Source organism: Humulus lupulus, chromosome 3 (genome assembly GCF_963169125.1).
Source record: "Humulus lupulus chromosome 3, drHumLupu1.1, whole genome shotgun sequence".
Classification (NCBI taxonomy): Eukaryota; Viridiplantae; Streptophyta; class Magnoliopsida; order Rosales; family Cannabaceae; genus Humulus; species Humulus lupulus.
In genome coordinates this window covers 52,861,228-52,877,743 of record NC_084795.1, presented here as the reverse complement: position 1 = coordinate 52,877,743, position 16,516 = coordinate 52,861,228, and the positions used below count along the sequence as shown (strand labels likewise).

The 16,516-nt window shown below is 37.8% G+C and overlaps 2 protein-coding genes across 4 annotated transcripts; one reads left to right on the top strand and one right to left on the bottom strand.

The window, feature by feature from the left end:
- The first annotated feature begins 9,349 nt into the window (after positions 1–9,349).
- On the top strand, positions 9,350–15,653 carry LOC133822698 (pentatricopeptide repeat-containing protein At4g20770). Of its 3 annotated transcripts, XM_062255129.1 has the most exons (5): positions 9,350–11,863; positions 11,983–12,075; positions 12,682–12,745; positions 13,120–13,227; positions 15,532–15,653. In XM_062255129.1, the coding sequence occupies exon 1, from the start codon at positions 9,432–9,434 to the stop codon at positions 11,754–11,756; it is 2,325 nt and encodes a 774-aa protein (XP_062111113.1). In that variant the 5' UTR covers positions 9,350–9,431; the 3' UTR covers positions 11,757–11,863; positions 11,983–12,075; positions 12,682–12,745; positions 13,120–13,227; positions 15,532–15,653. The 3 variants fall into 3 exon arrangements, with proteins under 3 accessions (XP_062111113.1, XP_062111114.1, XP_062111112.1); XM_062255130.1 differs by lacking the exon at positions 15,532–15,653 and having other exon boundaries at positions 12,013–12,075; positions 13,120–13,228; XM_062255128.1 differs by lacking the exon at positions 15,532–15,653 and having other exon boundaries at positions 13,120–13,228.
- Positions 14,094–15,989, bottom strand: LOC133822699 (uncharacterized). The gene is made up of 2 exons (XM_062255131.1): positions 15,558–15,989; positions 14,094–15,180 (listed from the first exon to the last, which is right to left on the bottom strand). Exons 1-2 carry the CDS (start codon positions 15,875–15,877, stop codon positions 14,310–14,312), a joined length of 1,191 nt encoding a protein of 396 aa, XP_062111115.1. The 5' UTR covers positions 15,878–15,989; the 3' UTR covers positions 14,094–14,309.
- Positions 15,990–16,516: the final 527 nt, after the last annotated feature.

The window sequence follows — 16,516 nt, the reverse complement described above, 5'->3', positions numbered from 1 at the left end:
GTGGGCATACCGGACCTCGCATTGGACTCCTACGGGTCATACTCCTTTCTCCCTAACTTTTGGGAGTGAGGCAGTCCTCCCTGTCGAGATTAAGGTATCTTCGCATAGAGTCCAGGCGTATGACCAGGACCGTAGCCACGAACTACTGTGCGCATCCCTCAACCTGATTGATGAAAGACGAGAAGATTCGCAACTTCAGCTCACGCAGTACCAGCAAATAATCACTCGTTATTTCAACTCAAAGGTCAAAAAACGCGCCTTTAGCATCGGCGACCTGGTCCTCAGGAGAGTCTTCTTAGCTGGTAAGGATCCCAAAGATGGAGTATTGGGACCGAACTGGGAAGGGCCATATCAAATCACCGAGGTCATAAAGGAATGAACTTACAAATTAGCTCGGCTCAATGGAGAAGCAGTCCCACGAACTTGGAACGCCATCCATCTGAAGAAATATTATCAGTAACACCCTTGTAAGGCTTATCCAGAAAGGCCATTTTTTTTGTTAAGAAATGAAAATCAAATCTTTTTTCATTATTGTGTATATTTGCAAATATAATCTCAAGTAACCACGAAAGACCCTTTCCTAATTACTTGGCAGACATATGGTGCCTGGATATAACCAGGTCGCCTTAAAGGCTTAGAAGTTGATTCAAATCGATTGATCGATGTTTTTCTTAAAAAACACGAGATATCGATAAAGGATTAACGCGAACTAAGTCCTATCCTGGATATAACCAGGTCGTCTCAAAACTTAGAAGTTGATTCAAATTGATTGATCAGTGTTTTTCTTAAAAAGCAAAAGATATTAATCAAGAATTAACACGAACTAAGTTTTCAAATTAACGCCCTGGATATAACCAGGTCCTAAAACTTAGAAGTTAATTCAAATTGATTGATCGATGTTTTTCTTAAAAAGCACGAGATATTGATAGAAATTAACGCCAACTAAGTTTTCAAACTGACGTCCTGGATATAACCAGGTCCTAAAACTTAGAGGTTAATTCAAATTGATTGATCATTTTTTTTCTTAAAGAGCAAGAGATATTAATCAGGAATTAACACGAACTGAGTTTTCAAAGCAATGTCCGGGGTACAACCAGGACTTATCTTAGAAGTTGGGTCTTGATTGGTTAACATGTTTTTCCTATAAGAGTATAAAAGTATCAATCATAGCACCGGACTTATCTTAGAAGCATAGAGACAAAAGGATATAAACCAATTAAAACAAAAATTGATAAAGCCAATTGTCTCGAGGTGAGGAAACCTCATACAAAAGTTACAAAAAAATATATATATGTGTTCAAAAAAAGAAAAAGAAAGAAGGCCCTAGGCTCCACCGGGCTGCTCCCTTGAGGTCGCCGTCTCGCCCTCCTGCTCAGCCGCTGTGTAGGTCTCCCCAGTCTCAGAGGGCGCCTCTTGCTGAAGATGAGCTTTGAACCCCTCCCAAAAGGACTCCCAGGCATCCACTCCTAGAAAGGAGAAGTCGCCATCCGGGTTGAAGACCCAGCAATGGTATAGCATGTCCTCCATGGCGGAACTGGAAGCTGCCTTCTCTATTGCCAAGGCGGCCTTGGCCTCCTCGGCCTCGGTTTTCGTAGAGTCTAGCGCGGCCCGGGCAGCCCTAGCCTCCTCGAGTTCGGCCGTTACAATGGCTAGGGTGTCCTTGGTAGCCTTGGCCTCTTGCAGCTTAGGGCGGGACGCGTCCAGCTCAGCCCGCGCGGCCGCCAAGGCATCCTTGGCCTCCTGTTCCTGCTTTTGGGCAGTCTTCAGGGCGGCCAGGGTGGTCTGCTGGGCGGCCAAAATAGCCTGATGCTCGCCCCTCATGTCCTTGAGGCGAGCCTTGGACCTGGATATGCTCCGCTAAGAGCCAAGGCACCCTACAAAACAAAGAGGCAACTGGCTTACAAAAAAGGAGAGAACGTGTGGTACATGGTAACCAAAGAATACAAAATGCAAAGCTAACTTATCGTTAGAGCCATTCCCAGTGAAGAATCCATCACGCTCTCCAGGCTCCTTGTTTCGATCGCCCGCATGTCCCTTTCAGCGGCGTGGTAGTAGTGGTCGACGGTCCAAGTCTCCGTCTCGTACACCGTCCCCCGAAAGACGTCAGGAATTTTCTCCAAGGCCTGGGGGTCCACTGGAACACGCACCTCGGGGACTGCGGTTGCCAAAGTCCCGGGCTCCGCCTCCATATCCCGAACAGAGGCGGGAGCTCGTGGAGGGGGCGGGGGCATCTTCTCCACTACTGCAGGAGGTGGAGGTACCTTGACCTGGGCAGCTGGGGTCTGGTCTTTCCCCTTTGCAGGAGACTTGGATGTTGTCCCAACGACTTTCTTCGCCACCCGGAGCTTCTTCACCATGGGCCCAGAAGCCCCAGCAGAAGAGTTCCCTCTGGTGAACATAGCTCGCAGATCTTTGTTTCCGGGCTAAGACATCTCCTCTGGCAAAACAAAAGACAACATTAGTATATAAGCATTTATGCAAGAACAACAAAAATAAGAGGGAAAAAGCGGAACTCAAGTATATATCGAAAGGGATCCTACCCCCTGAGCTAGAAGAGGAATCTATGGTCACGACCATCGGCCTCGGGGCTTCTGCGGGGGAATCTAAGACAATGACTTCGTGAGCTGGAACAGGTTCTGGGTCCGAATCTGGTTCGGGACTAGAATCTTCTACATACTGCCTAAGACCCGGAGCTACAGTACCCTCCCGAAGAGAGGGTCACGACCGGAGATTAGTCCCATACTCCTTAAAGAAGGCCGACCTAAAGGCTAAGGTGTTGTCTACGACTACAGTACCCTTAGGGCGGCCACTCTCGTAATCCAGCATGAGCCGGTTGACACACTGGAGTAGGGTTATGTCGAGGTCAGGGTCGTTTCGATGGCATTGGACGAGCTGGCTAGGATTAAACCTAGTTAACCGAGGATCGGCGGTGGCCCTATCTAAGTCCCTGAACATGTAAGGATTACCTTGCCCAGAGGGACCTACGGCTGCTCCGAACCGGATCCTCTCCTCGTCCGTTTCTTGGGCGACCTCCAGCGCCCGCTTTCTCCTCGTAAGCTTTCTCCTCGTCCTTACGAGGGGCACCTCGTCCTCCTCATCCTCGTCCTCTCCTTCCCCCGTGGCCACCTCCTCGGGGATGGGCCTCATCTCGCGAGCTGGGGGAAGCCCCCGGGGTCTCCTCAGGGCCAAAGTCTGGCCTGGAGAGATCAGTTTGCACGCCAACATTGTCTCGTCTGTCACGAGCTGGCGATAGTCCTTTTCACTGGGGGGCAGACCCGCCAGTGTCTCGTACTGACTCCCGAGGATCACAGACAAATCTGTCCTCGCGAAAATGGCTGCAGAATTGTTCTAAGTCAGAAACTGATAAAGGGGAGCTAATCAATACTCAACTTACGAGCTAAGAGTAAAGGGTACTTACGAGGATGGTTGAAGTAGTGAAGTTCGCAGTTGCGAAACCCCTTGGACATAAAGAACTGGTCTTTGAAGTCGTTGGGGTGGCTGGGCAGCTCGATGACCGCAGCCGTGTTTGGAAAATGGGTCAGGTAGTAGAACCCATCGCCTCGCCCCCGCTGCTCCGGGCTGGCCTTGAGGCAGAAAAAATATAAGATATCCGTCGAGGTGGGGACCTCCCATTCCTGTTTCAGGAACAAATATCTCAACCCCGCCAACAAACAGTAGGAGTTGGGGGGAAGCTGGAAAGGATCCAACTTCACGTAGTTGAGGAAATCGGCAAAGTATTGGTCCAGCGGGAGGAAGGCCCCAGCCTTGAAGTGTTCGTCACTCCAAGCCGCGTATTTATCATCGAGCGGCGCATAGCTCCGCTCACCTTCTAGGGGAGGTCGGGCGATCAGGGCGTCCCTCCCCAGCTTGATGTTGTGGGAAAGGAATATTTTATTCACTTTCCCCTGGTCGGTGATCTTCGAGACGATCCTCTCGGCCTCGAAGAAAGCGTCGGGCGCCACCTCGAGCTCCCGCTCCACGGCCGGCCCGAAAACGGGGATTGGGGAGTCTGTCACCACCTCCTTTCCTTTGGATTGTTGGGAGGACGAGCTGCCTGCGGTCTTCTTAGGGGCATTCTTCTTGGGTCCCATCTGGTCGCCTAGTGAACAAAAGAAGAAATTTTAGAAGGGGCGACCTAAGCATAAGAAAGAATCTGAAGAGAAGTGTTTCCTTTTCACGGGCTGAGGTAATCTCAGTCCGTGGAGAGTGAGACCACGCGGTTCTAAGAACACGCGCCTGTGCTCCCAACGGATCCCCGATTACTCGGAATTCGTGTGTCAGGAGGGTCAGGATAAAAGTTTGCCTTGGAAGGAAAGTTTCAGTAGGCAAGAAGTGCAAAACCGCCTGTGAAGCGTGTCCCCTAAGCTACCCGGTTTTGCACCCAAAAGGCTGGATATTTTAAACAAGCATACCAAAAATCCTACCCAGAGGATTTCCCCAGAAAACGTACCCTATGAGCCATGCTCCTAAATGGTTTTCTTCTACAATCGATGTCCTAAAATAAAAACCTACACCCTTCATACCCACAAAAAACCAACAGAATGTTGCATGCAGCTACAGGGACTATTTACCTAGGCTACAGTGAAAAGAAAATTTAAAGCATGCACAGTCAGAAAACTTACGGAGTGTTTTGTTGTGGAGGGGATGAAGGGGTCGTCTGGGTTGGGGCCTCGTCGGAATAGCTGGTACCAAAGCCTCAAAGGAGCCCTTGCACCTGAACTTCTGGAGTGTTGGAAACGGTGACCGGGAGAAAAAGAGGGTTTTTTTAGGATGAGAAGAGAGAAGAAGATGGGAAATTTAGAAAATTTTCAAATAAACGGGTGGCCCATGCGTAAGGTGGCTACCCCTTTTATATGCATGAAAGGCCGTGTGAGGAGGGCCGTTGGATTGCCCTGATGTGGGATCCGAGGCTCTCTACTCGAAAGGTGAAATGACGGCCGAGTATAGGCTAGGCCATTTAATGTGGTTCTCGGAAGACGTACTGTCACCAACCACGATGCTCCACGTATTCGGCGCCTGCGTAATGGGTGGAGTATGGAGAGTCCATGGAGAAGCCTAAAAGCCCCCACTGTGGCCCCAGATGACGTCGTGTGCCACGAGCAGAGGCTTGGGGGGAAAATGTACGCCTTAATTTTCCACGGGCTAGTAGCGAGTTGAGATATGGCATAATTATATCAGCCACGTGGATACCACATGGCGGGAGCTGCTGTTGTCAGGTCCTATCTCTTTAGCTCGAGGTAGCCAAAGGTTTATCAAGATTATTTAAGGGCCGAGTCAGAAATATGAAGACCGCGGGTCAAGAAGGCATCCAGCTCGAGGCACGAGCTGGAGTTGGAAGTTATGACCCTTTATAAAGTCAACCACGCAATGTAAACGTGCATATATCAGACATCACGTGTCTGATATATCCCTAAATTCTCGGACACGCAGCATGAATGTGCGTGTTCAGGCACCCACGACTGGGTTGGGCCGTGCGGCCCATTATCCCCCTTACCTATTGATTAGACCATACTTCATTTGTCAGGTTTTAGGAATTAATCATGAATGTCACAGAAGTGGCATGATGCGTAAAAAGGTCACGAGATGACCCCCCTTACCAACTCCCAGGTGCCCTCTCCTATAAATATGGAGACCCTGGGAGTTGCAAGGGGTTGGATTCTATTGTGTAACGAAATACCCTGTAAAGAATACCAGAAACATAGCAATAACATTGGATGGTGGAGTAGAATGATTTTAACCTTTGAACCACCTAAAAATGTATTCGTGTCGTCAGTCCATTTTAAGATCATTCATCTGTTTCGGTTCATTATTTAGCATTAACCTCATTCTCTTATTTTCTTAATTACCTGTTGGCGAAGAACCGCGTCAACACTTATAAATCCATAATAAAAAAACCTTATAAATCATAACATAGAAGAGAATAAATCGGTACTTTCTAAAAAAATTTCAGGATTTGTGTCTATACCAATTACTCTAGATGCTCCCTTCAGCTTGGCACCTTGTGCAACCTATAACAAAGAAAAATTCATTTCATGTTTGCAATAAAGATTCAGGGGCCATTACAAAGTGGAATTAATTTTTTTTTATCAACTCTACCAACTTACAGAAAGGCCTATAGTTCCAAGACCAAATATCACAACAGTTGATCCTTTTGATATATTAGCAACATTCCAAGCAGCACCCACACCTAGCAACAAACTTCAGTTTAATATTATAGATTACTCAACCAATTAAATTCTCATTTCTAGTATGCATCTCATACAACATGAACAATATGCTCATCCATATCCAATGACAGCTTTCCTATCTAAGGATGACACCACATTTTAGAAATATTATTTTACATTTCAACTATACATACACCATGCAAATTTATGGCTTTCGGAACATGGGTGCAAACAATGTTTGTGTGAGATTTTCACTTCAGCTAATTTGTTAATCTTAATGTTCCCATTTGAAATAATCATTTCCTACATTAATGATTTCCATTCCAATTGTTATATTTGACTTTTAAATTTTCATTTCGACAAAGCCCAAATATATAAATTTATAAGCATAAATTCAGAGAAAAATTACGAAATTCGAAAAAAACTAAAAAAAAATAGCAGAAAATCATATGGCACCAATATGTCTACAGAATTTACTGAATTAAATGTTACCTGCAGCTACTCCACAACTTAGAATGCATATTTTCTCCACAGGACCATCTGTGTTCACTTTGACAGCACCCGAATTTCTCCAACCTCTCCCTTTCTCGCCAACGGCAAGCTGCGAGGCCCCTTCCAAGTTTCTCCAACCTCTCCCTTTCTCGCCGACGGCAAGCTACGAGACCCCTTCCAAGTTTCTCTAACCTCTCCCTTTGTCGTCGACGGCAAGTTGCGAAGCCCCTTCCAAGTTTCTGCTGAAAACATTCTTCTCAACCCTAGTAAAACACACCGTTTAAAACAATAACCACTAGTAAAAAATTCCTATGCACACAGGTGCACAATAACCACTAACTCCTAAATGACTCCAACCAATAGGAGTCAAATAAAAGACCTGCACAGGTGGGGTTGTTTTCAGCAGCCGTATTGGAGAAATTTCCTATATACTTATTATAATAGTTATATATATATATTATATTTCGATCAATAAATATGTGTATATATATTTTTTAAAATATATTTTTTTACAAATTTATGACGACATTTTAAAAAAATTAGAAATAGATGCATATTTAAATTCGTTTTATAGTTCCATATTAATAGCTCGTTAAAAAAGTTAAATATATTAATATAGTTAAACTTTACAAATGTTAAGGTATAATTGGCTAGACACACTTTTGGTACACAACATTTGACAGCACATTTGAATCTATTTAAAATAAAATATGTGGGATACAATACTTATTTGCACCAATAGTTTTATGGCCTAAAAGAGAATCTCTAATGGAGTGCTATAAAGTGGTGTGTATCCATTTTCTAGCCTATCTTCATAAAATAAAACTCTAATGATGCTTTAAAATGTGTGCTAAATTTGTCACATGCTAAAAGTTGTGCCAAATTTCAAATTTAGCCCTCAATAAATATCACATTTTTAATTACTCATTTGTCACTCGTTAATACGATATATTAATTGAAAATAGTTTTAAATTTATCTTTTAATAATAAAAAATTAATTATAACTATATTGACTTTTTTAGTTAATTTGCACTTTGTGCATTGGAGTACGAATACAAAAAGTAGGCCAAATATAACATTGACACATATTTTAAGCCAAAATTGGCACAAAATATACCTCATCCATTGGAGATGGTCTAACATTGCTATTTACAAAAAGGTGTATGTTAAATAATATTTTTTTCAATATACACGATACTTTGTCAATACTTATAGACTTAGTGTCGAGTATATCAAAAATATTATTTTACAAGAAAATTATTAATATAAACTATTTTAAAATGTCTATTTTCATAAATTATTGTTGGCTATTTATGATTTTTGCCCCCAAACTATCACCAATACATTATTATGCTCGCTAATTTTTTTGAGTCGTTAAAAATTACTCCCGAACTAATCACAGTATTATAAAGTGAGATTTCTATTAAATTTTATCTTATGTGATTACTGATGTGACTATTTGGTCACTAACTTGTCATTGTTATGTGTATAATTTAAAATAAAAAATAAATTAAAATTAAGAAATATATTTCTTATTAAAAAATAAAATTAAAAATAATTGATTTTTTTTCTTTTTAATTCTTAAAAAATTAATTTTTTAATAAATTCTTAAAAAATTAATTTTTTTAATAAATTCTTAAAGAATTAATTAAATAAAATTATCAATTATACACATGACACTGACGTTGCAATGACAAGTTAGTGACCAGATAGTCACGTCAGCAATCTATTAGCTACATAAAATAAAATTTAACAGAAGTCTCACTTTATAATAACTAGATACAAGCAACGTGAATATGCACGTTTGCTTAGTTTTATTTATATAATTTATTAATTATTTTTATTAAATTTATATTAATGTAATATAAATTTTGAAATAAATATCCTATTTTAATTAAATAAGTTATTTATTTTTGTTTAAGTTTATGTTTGTTCTAATTTTTGAATTTGGGAGTGACAACAAGAAATTATATATTATATATTTAATGTAATATTAAATATTACACGTGGATTTTAAATTTAAGTTTCTTGTTAGTTTTTTTTTTAAATTGTTTCTAATTCATAGTAGATTATATTATATGTTTAATATGATATTATTTTAATAAGTGAGTTTAAGTTTAATTAAATTTTATTTAAGTTATAAAACGTATGGTTTTATTATTTTTAAATAATTATCATTGTAAATTATCTCAAAAATATTATATTTTAATTTGTTTAATTATTTATTATTTAAAAATAGTTATCATTGTAAAGTATCTTAAAAATATTATATTTTAATTTGTTTAATTATTTATAAATAATTATCATTGTAAAATATCTAAAAAAATATCATATTTTAATTATTATTGTAAAATATCTCAACTTTTTTTAATTTTTTATTTTATTTAAGTCACAAACTACCGTTAAATATAAGAATATTCCGTTAAAGTTAATATTAAAAAAATAAAAAAAATTTAAAATTAAGAATTTTTGTTATTTACATATTTATTATATAGAAGAAGAAATTAATAATTTGAAGATAATTTTTATCTGATGACACAATGATGAATTGATGATAGTTCTAGGGGCAAAAATCGCAGGTAACTCTTACCGTTTTAGTTGTTGTGGTAAAAACAAAAGCTATATAAAATGTTTCAGTGACTAATCATAATATAGCATAAAGTTAGGGTTATATTTCTAATATCGCAAAAAGAATCACTAAACCCTCGTTTCGGTTATTCATTGCGGAAATCATTTCAAATTGTATTTCTCTAGTTTTTATTACCTCCATCAATGGAAAGTACGAGCATTCGTTTAGGTAATCTCTTGCAGTTTTGCATAGACAAGAAAACCCACAAGGCTGGAAAACTAATTCATGCCTATATATTGCGCAATGGAATGATCTTCAATACTTTTCTCTCTAATAGACTCATTGAATTGTATTCGAAATGCAGTAATATGGCTTATGCTCACCAAATGTTCGATAAAATTCCTAACAAAGATGTGTTTTCTTGGAATGCCATTTTGGGTGCTCATTGCAAAGCTGGAAATATGCAAGAAGCTCATGCGTTGTTTGTGAGAATGCCCGAGAGGAATGTAGTTTCCTGGAATAGTGTTATTAGTGCTTTGGTCCGTAATGGGTTGGAACAAAGAGCATTGGATGTTTATGATACCATGATTTTGGAAGGATTTGTGCCTACCCGTTTCACATTGGCAAGTGTTTTCAGTGCATATGGAGGATTGTTAGATGTTAAGCATGGTCAAAGATGTCATGGCCTTGTTATTAAGATTGGTCTTGAGACCAATGTGTATGTGAGCAATGCTTTGCTTTCCATGTATGCCAAGTGTGGGCTTATCAGGGATGCAGTTCAAGTTTTCGATGACATGATTGAGCCTAATGAGGTCACTTTTACAGCTTTGATGAGTGGGTTAGCGCAGACAGATCGAGTCTTGGAGGCACTGCAGTTGTTTAGACTGATGTTAAGAAAAGGTATCAATTTAGATTCCGTCTCTTTGTCAAGCATGATGGGTTTATGTGCTAGAGGAGGATTCAAAGAATTTGATAACTTTAATCCGGATGATGGTTTATGTAGTATGAGTGGGAAACAAGTTCATTGTCTAACTCTTAAACTTGGATTTGATGAGGATCTTCATTTGAATAATTCATTGCTTGATATGTACACAAAGAATGGAGATATGAGTGCCGCCGAGAAGGTTTTTGATAGCTTGCCAGAAGTCAATGTTGTTTCTTGGAATGTTATGATATCTGGCTATGGCCAAAATTTTCAAACTGGGAAAGCAATAGAATGCCTCCAAAGAATGTGCCAGTTAGGTTTTGAACCAGATGAGGTCACATATATCAACATGCTTGCTGCATGTGTTAAGTCTGGAGATGTAGAAACTGGGCGCCAAATGTTTGATAGTATGTCATTCCCTAGTGTGATTTCATGGAATGCTATGCTGTCTGGCTATTTTCAAAATGGTAACCACAAAGAGACAGTAAAGCTTTTTAGAGAAATGCAGTTTCAAAATGTGCAGCTGGATAGAACAACTCTAGCCATTACCTTAAGCTCATGTGCAGGAATGGGATATCTGGAAGGTGGAAAGCAAATCCATGTTGCTTCACTTAAGGCTGCATTTCATACTGACATATATGTTGCAAGTGGACTTATTGGTTTGTATTCAAAGTGCGGGAAGACAGGATTGGCAAAAAATATATTCTATAAAATGCCCGTATTGGATATTGTTTGTTGGAATTCTATGATAGCAGGTTTTTCATTAAATTCTCTAGATAAGGAAGCTTTCACATATTTTAGGCAGATGAGGCAAGATGAGATGTTTCCTACCCAATTTTCTTATGCTACTGTGCTAAGTTGTTGTGCAAAGCTTTCTTCTCCATTTCAAGGAAAACAAGTTCATGCACTCATTACAAAAGATGGATACATAAATGATGTCTTTGTAGGGAGTTCTCTCATTGATATGTACTGCAAATGTGGTGACGTAGATGGGGGTCAGCAACTCTTCAATATAATGGCTACTAAAAATACTGTTACTTGGAATGAAATGATACATGGGTATGCACAAAATGGTTATGGAGATGAGGCTGTTACTCTTTACAAGCAAATGATTACATCAGGTGAGAGACCTGATGGCATAACCTTTATTGCTGTTTTAACTGCTTGTAGCCATTCAGGATTGACTGATGTAGGAATTGAAATATTCAATTCAATGGAGCAAGAACACGGAGTGGAACCAATTTTGGATCATTATACTTGCATAATTGATTCGTTGGGCCGTGCGGGTCGGTTTGAGGAAGTTGAAGAACTAATAGACAGGATGCCATATAAAGATGATACAGTCATATGGGAGGTTTTGCTTAGTTCATGTAGGTATCATACTAACGTAACTTTAGCAAAAAAAGCAGCATATGAGCTTTTCCGCTTAGACCCGCATAACGCTACCCCATATGTGCTTTTAGGCAATATCTATTCTTCTTTAGGAAGATGGGATGATGCTAGGGCTGTGAGGGATCTGATGAGTGATAATCAGGTTATGAAGAATCCAGGTTATAGCTGGATCGAATATAAAAGTCAAGATGCTTGCACTCTTGGTGGATGATTATATTTTGATAGTTGACAGTGAAGCTATAGTTTGATGCACAGAAAAATCCTTCTGTGTTTGACTGTTTGTTACTATTCAGATTGGTGTAATCCGGAACTGTTGAGGTATTAATCATAGCTCAAAGACACATTTATTTTTCTCTTTCTCTCTGTATTTATATTTATATATATCTTTACATATAACATTTTTTTTCATACGTATATGTTTTAAAATTTCTTGATAGATGATGTTATCTTCCTCATGGATCCTTTAGACATTTGAGGAGATATTTTTTAAGCGTCAAGCATCAATTGGAAGATTTGGGCCACCTCATAAGGTAAATAGTTTTAACAATAAAATAATTTTTTATATGAAAAAAGTTATAAGGATTCTCAGCTAAATCATTAAGTTAAAACCCAGAAATGAAGGGTTTTTCCCCACAAAAATTGTTAAGGGTAATTGATACATGACTTGATATAAAGAAGCCACATCTATTTTAATCTTGGCTTAAGCTTGAAACAAGTAAACATTTTATCCCAATAATAAAGGTTTGAGAGTGGCATAATTGTTTTGCAATATCAGGAACAATACTTGAACTGAGCTCAAGCTGTTGACACATATAAACAATTTAATAATTTGATAATAGATTTCTGATTTAGTTATGTATAAATTTAAAAAATTTGTTGTTGTTTAGACTCATCTTGCTAGTGGCAAGGCTGCAATCTCAAAAGAATAGATGCTCTGTTTTAGTCTATTATTTCTCTTTGTTTTTGGTTTGAAGGAATTAGCTTGGATAACAATAATTGTAGTGTTACAAGAACTGTTTCCTATTTTGAAAATCAGACTCTCAAGATGATAAGTATAGGATTATAATAATAATAGTATTAAAGACTCTAAAATAGTGATATAGTATCTAATTTTTTGGAAGGAATGAATTTTGCAGAGCGTAAAAAGGCCAAAGCTGTTCTGGGTCTCAGCTGGGGGCTCAACATTTTGGCATCAGTGTGGTAAGCTTTTAGGTACCAACACATACAGTTAATATTGGATTAACAAATTGTAGAAAATAAAAGATCAAGACTACATTTCTTATTTCATATTAAGTTATAGACTGATACATCTCTCTCTATATAGGGAGGATTATCTAATTAATCTCTCAAGTTAAGCCGTGAAATCCTTTCAAGCCATGGAATCCCTATATTGTAGTTATACAATCAACGTATGATACACCTCACACTTAAAACAATAATAAATGTGAAATTATCTAAAAATTATAATATATTTTTGTCATTCTTAACACAGTATGATATGATATAATACATATATTTACATATACAACTCATTATTTTATTTTATTTAATAAAATATCATTTGTATTTGGTAGATTGGAAAGTTACAAGAGGGATTAAACCCACCTTCATGGAACATGTCGGTTTTCCTTGGTACCCTTCTTCGACTTGTGATCAAGACTGGCATTTTTATTTCTCTCACTGTAAGATTCTGCTAATCCCCCTTTTTTATGTACCTTAATAATTTCATTTCATGATCATAAAAGATTTCATTCTAGTTTATAGGAAGGTACTGTGGTTGGGAGAACATTTGCTGCCACTATTCTTCTCACAATTGAAATTGTTGTCGTTTATGGAAGTTGACCAAATTATATAATACATATATATATATATATATATATATTTTCCTATACATGCTTGGCATCTGTAAATGACTTTACCTCATATTTCAAATATAGATTATAGTTCAAATCTAGAAGTGTGTCTTTGATGGGATGTTTGGAAGGTAGATTATAGTTGAATATTATCTCGAGATCTATAAACTTGTGAGGATTGAACCAGAAATAAATATTTAAAATAAAATATCGAAAAAACAAATGATGCAGCAAAAGTTGATTAGAAGAGAAATTAGTTTTGACTATTTAATTTAATAATTCTAGTAAATTATTTGTATAGACATATCATCATTCTAACAATATTAAAAAAAAAAATACTCCGCAAACTGTTCATATATATATATAAAAAAATTATACATATAAATAAAAGATTTATACCTTTATAAATACATGTTTGACTCCAATTAGAGTCGTTATTTAGAGGGAGGAAATTGTTAAATATTTTTGTTTGAATAAATATAATTCATAGGGATTTGTTATTCAGTTTAAACTCAAAAAGATAAGAATGAGTGAATTACCCCAAAACAAATGAAGGATTACAATAGTCGCGATTCCCACTATCATTAAAGAAGTACTAAACGTAGCTAGTCTTGTCCAACCTTATTAATATAATTTAATTAGTAAAGATAATTTAATTTCAAAGATAAATGCCATAAAAAATAATTAAACGGAGCTAGCAAAATATGATTTATATATTTCGTACACTAAATAACTTGCAATCCTCACACATATTAATCAGATATTAATAATTGAATAAATAAATAAAATCATGAACTAAAACGTACTTCGCCCGATAGCAATATAACATACAAAACACACAATGGAAAAAAATAACAAAACAGAGGAGCATAACACAAACAACTCTTCAGTATCGAAGTGTCCAATATTTCTCATTCCCATTTGCACCTAATTTGGTTGGTATGTTTAAAATCAAGTGTCAACAAAACGGTGCCGTTTACTCTCTTCAACACAAACCTCTCTACCAAAACATAGCATCCAAATTTGCCCCACTCTTTTCCATCAAACTCATCTGTTCTCTTTACATTTACTTGCCTTTCAAGCTCATCCACTGTGAACCCAACTCTCTCTTCTTCCCACCTTATTCTCTCCATTATCAATTTGCTCAACCCGAGTAACCTTCCTGATTGGTCATGTCCTTTACCACCGTCTGATGAACTTCTAAACCAGATAACTCCATCATCAACATGACCCCATTCACATATAGCTTTCTTTCCATCAACACAGGCCTCTTCTCTGTTAACAAACACATCAACATTTACCATTTTCATGTCGTTTCCAATGTTGTCACATTCAAAAACCATTTCCCATCTCTGCTCAAGTGTCATCTCATAAAACATGGAATTCTTCATCTGCTCCTTGAGTTGTCCCTCTAATTCCTTGACGAACATAAAAGGGCAGTACCATTTTCCGACAACCATACTTCCAGAAGTAGTTGAATTGGACAAGATTTTGAGGTCTGGAAGCTGTGATCTCAGGGAGGAGTTGAGGCCAGGGGCTTCATCTAGTAGGTAATGGCGGGGAGTCCGCATGCGGAGGTGCCAGTATTTTCTCCTCAAAAATGTAGGAGGAAAGCTGTTTTCAGCGACTGATGTTGCTGTGAAGCTTCCACGACGCTTTTGGATGATCTGAACTTGTTGATAGATGTCTAAAGGATCCAACGGTCTGGGCTTGACGTCTTTAATGTATGTGCAGCAACAGCATGTTCCCATGTCATCTTCTGTTGAACTAGCGCTGGCTTCACTGCACAAATTAAAAAAAGAGAACAACATACTCGTTTCATGTAGGATCAACAACTGAAAAAGGCACTACTTTGAAAATAAGAAACAAGCTAGTACTGTGATCATATTTAATTCAATTATAAGTGTCATATATGAGACGCCTTTTAATTAGTTTTTCTGATATCAGTTATATTTACGCTTGAAATCCCAGCAAATTCTGAGTAGGTAGTTGATTAATATCTTCTTCTCGGATAAATAGATCAACAAAAATTACAAGAGTAAATTAAAATAAACTTTCTATGATATGGGAGTCAAACACTACAACTTGTTTTTTTTTGGATAAGCATTTTGAATTAAGATGGAATGTTTACAGGAGAAAAAAGTGAATTGAAAACTTACCCTTTATGTTTTCCTTGGCGGCGAATCACATAGTACTGATTGGAAGAGAGGGGTTGATCTAGCACTGGAACAAAAACAACATCATCGTAATAGGTGGTGGTGTTCTCTCCAGTGCTTGTTGTATAAGTAACAGTTAGATCCTTGTTCTGAGGAAAGGGAAGGGCTTTGATTGAGGTTTCTTTAGACAATCCGAAACAAGTTGTTGTTTCACATTCTTCGTCAAAGAGAACCAGATAACCAGAATTCGGACCCTCTTTGGGTGCTGAATTGAGTAGCTCAGGAGACCTTCTAAGCGAAGACAGAGGCCTTGTCACGTACATGATTTTCTACTGAGTTAGAAATAAAAGCTTTCGACTCTCTTTCTGTTCACTGCTTTCTTATCTCAGTTTCTCTGTATCATGTTATGTATGTTATGATAAACTTTTCACATACATGTAGGATAAAAAAAAGTTGTAGAATAAATGGTTTGAAAAGTTAACTTGCAGTTTTTTTGGAGGTTTGAAAAGTCAACTTACAAATTTTGAGGTTTTTTTATGAGTAACGATGACTTCATTGATAAATTTTGAGGTTATTACAAAACTATATTTATACTCACTTGTCACATCGACATATACTACGTGGTACGAATTCGTTTGCTCATTTTGAATTTTTTTTAATCGATTCAACCAATGAAATCACAAATAAAATAAATAATAGAAAAAAAAAAAAATATAATTTGGAAATGGATATGATCAAGCAACTGAGTAGCTGACTTTTCATTAGAGCTGTTCATCAAACTGCTCAAACTGCTCGCACCGCAACACACCGCAAAAAAAAATGTGGTTTGAAATTCTTCGCGGTGCGGTCGCGGTTTGAACTTTCACTAAACCGCGCGGTGCGGTGCGGTGCGGTTTGTGGTTTTGAATTATTAAAATGCGGTTCAAACCGCACCGCACTGCATATTGTAAAAATACTATTTT

Coding starts and splice junctions, on each gene's coding strand:
- LOC133822699 (XM_062255131.1), bottom strand. CDS start 15,877: ATGTACGTGACAAGGCCTCTGTCTTCGCTTAGAAGGTCTCCTGAGCTA. Junction 15,181..15,557: donor CGCCAAGGAAAACATAAAGG/GTAAGTTTTCAA, acceptor TAATTTGTGCAG/TGAAGCCAGCGCTAGTTCAA.
- LOC133822698 (XM_062255129.1), top strand. CDS start 9,432: ATGGAAAGTACGAGCATTCGTTTAGGTAATCTCTTGCAGTTTTGCATA.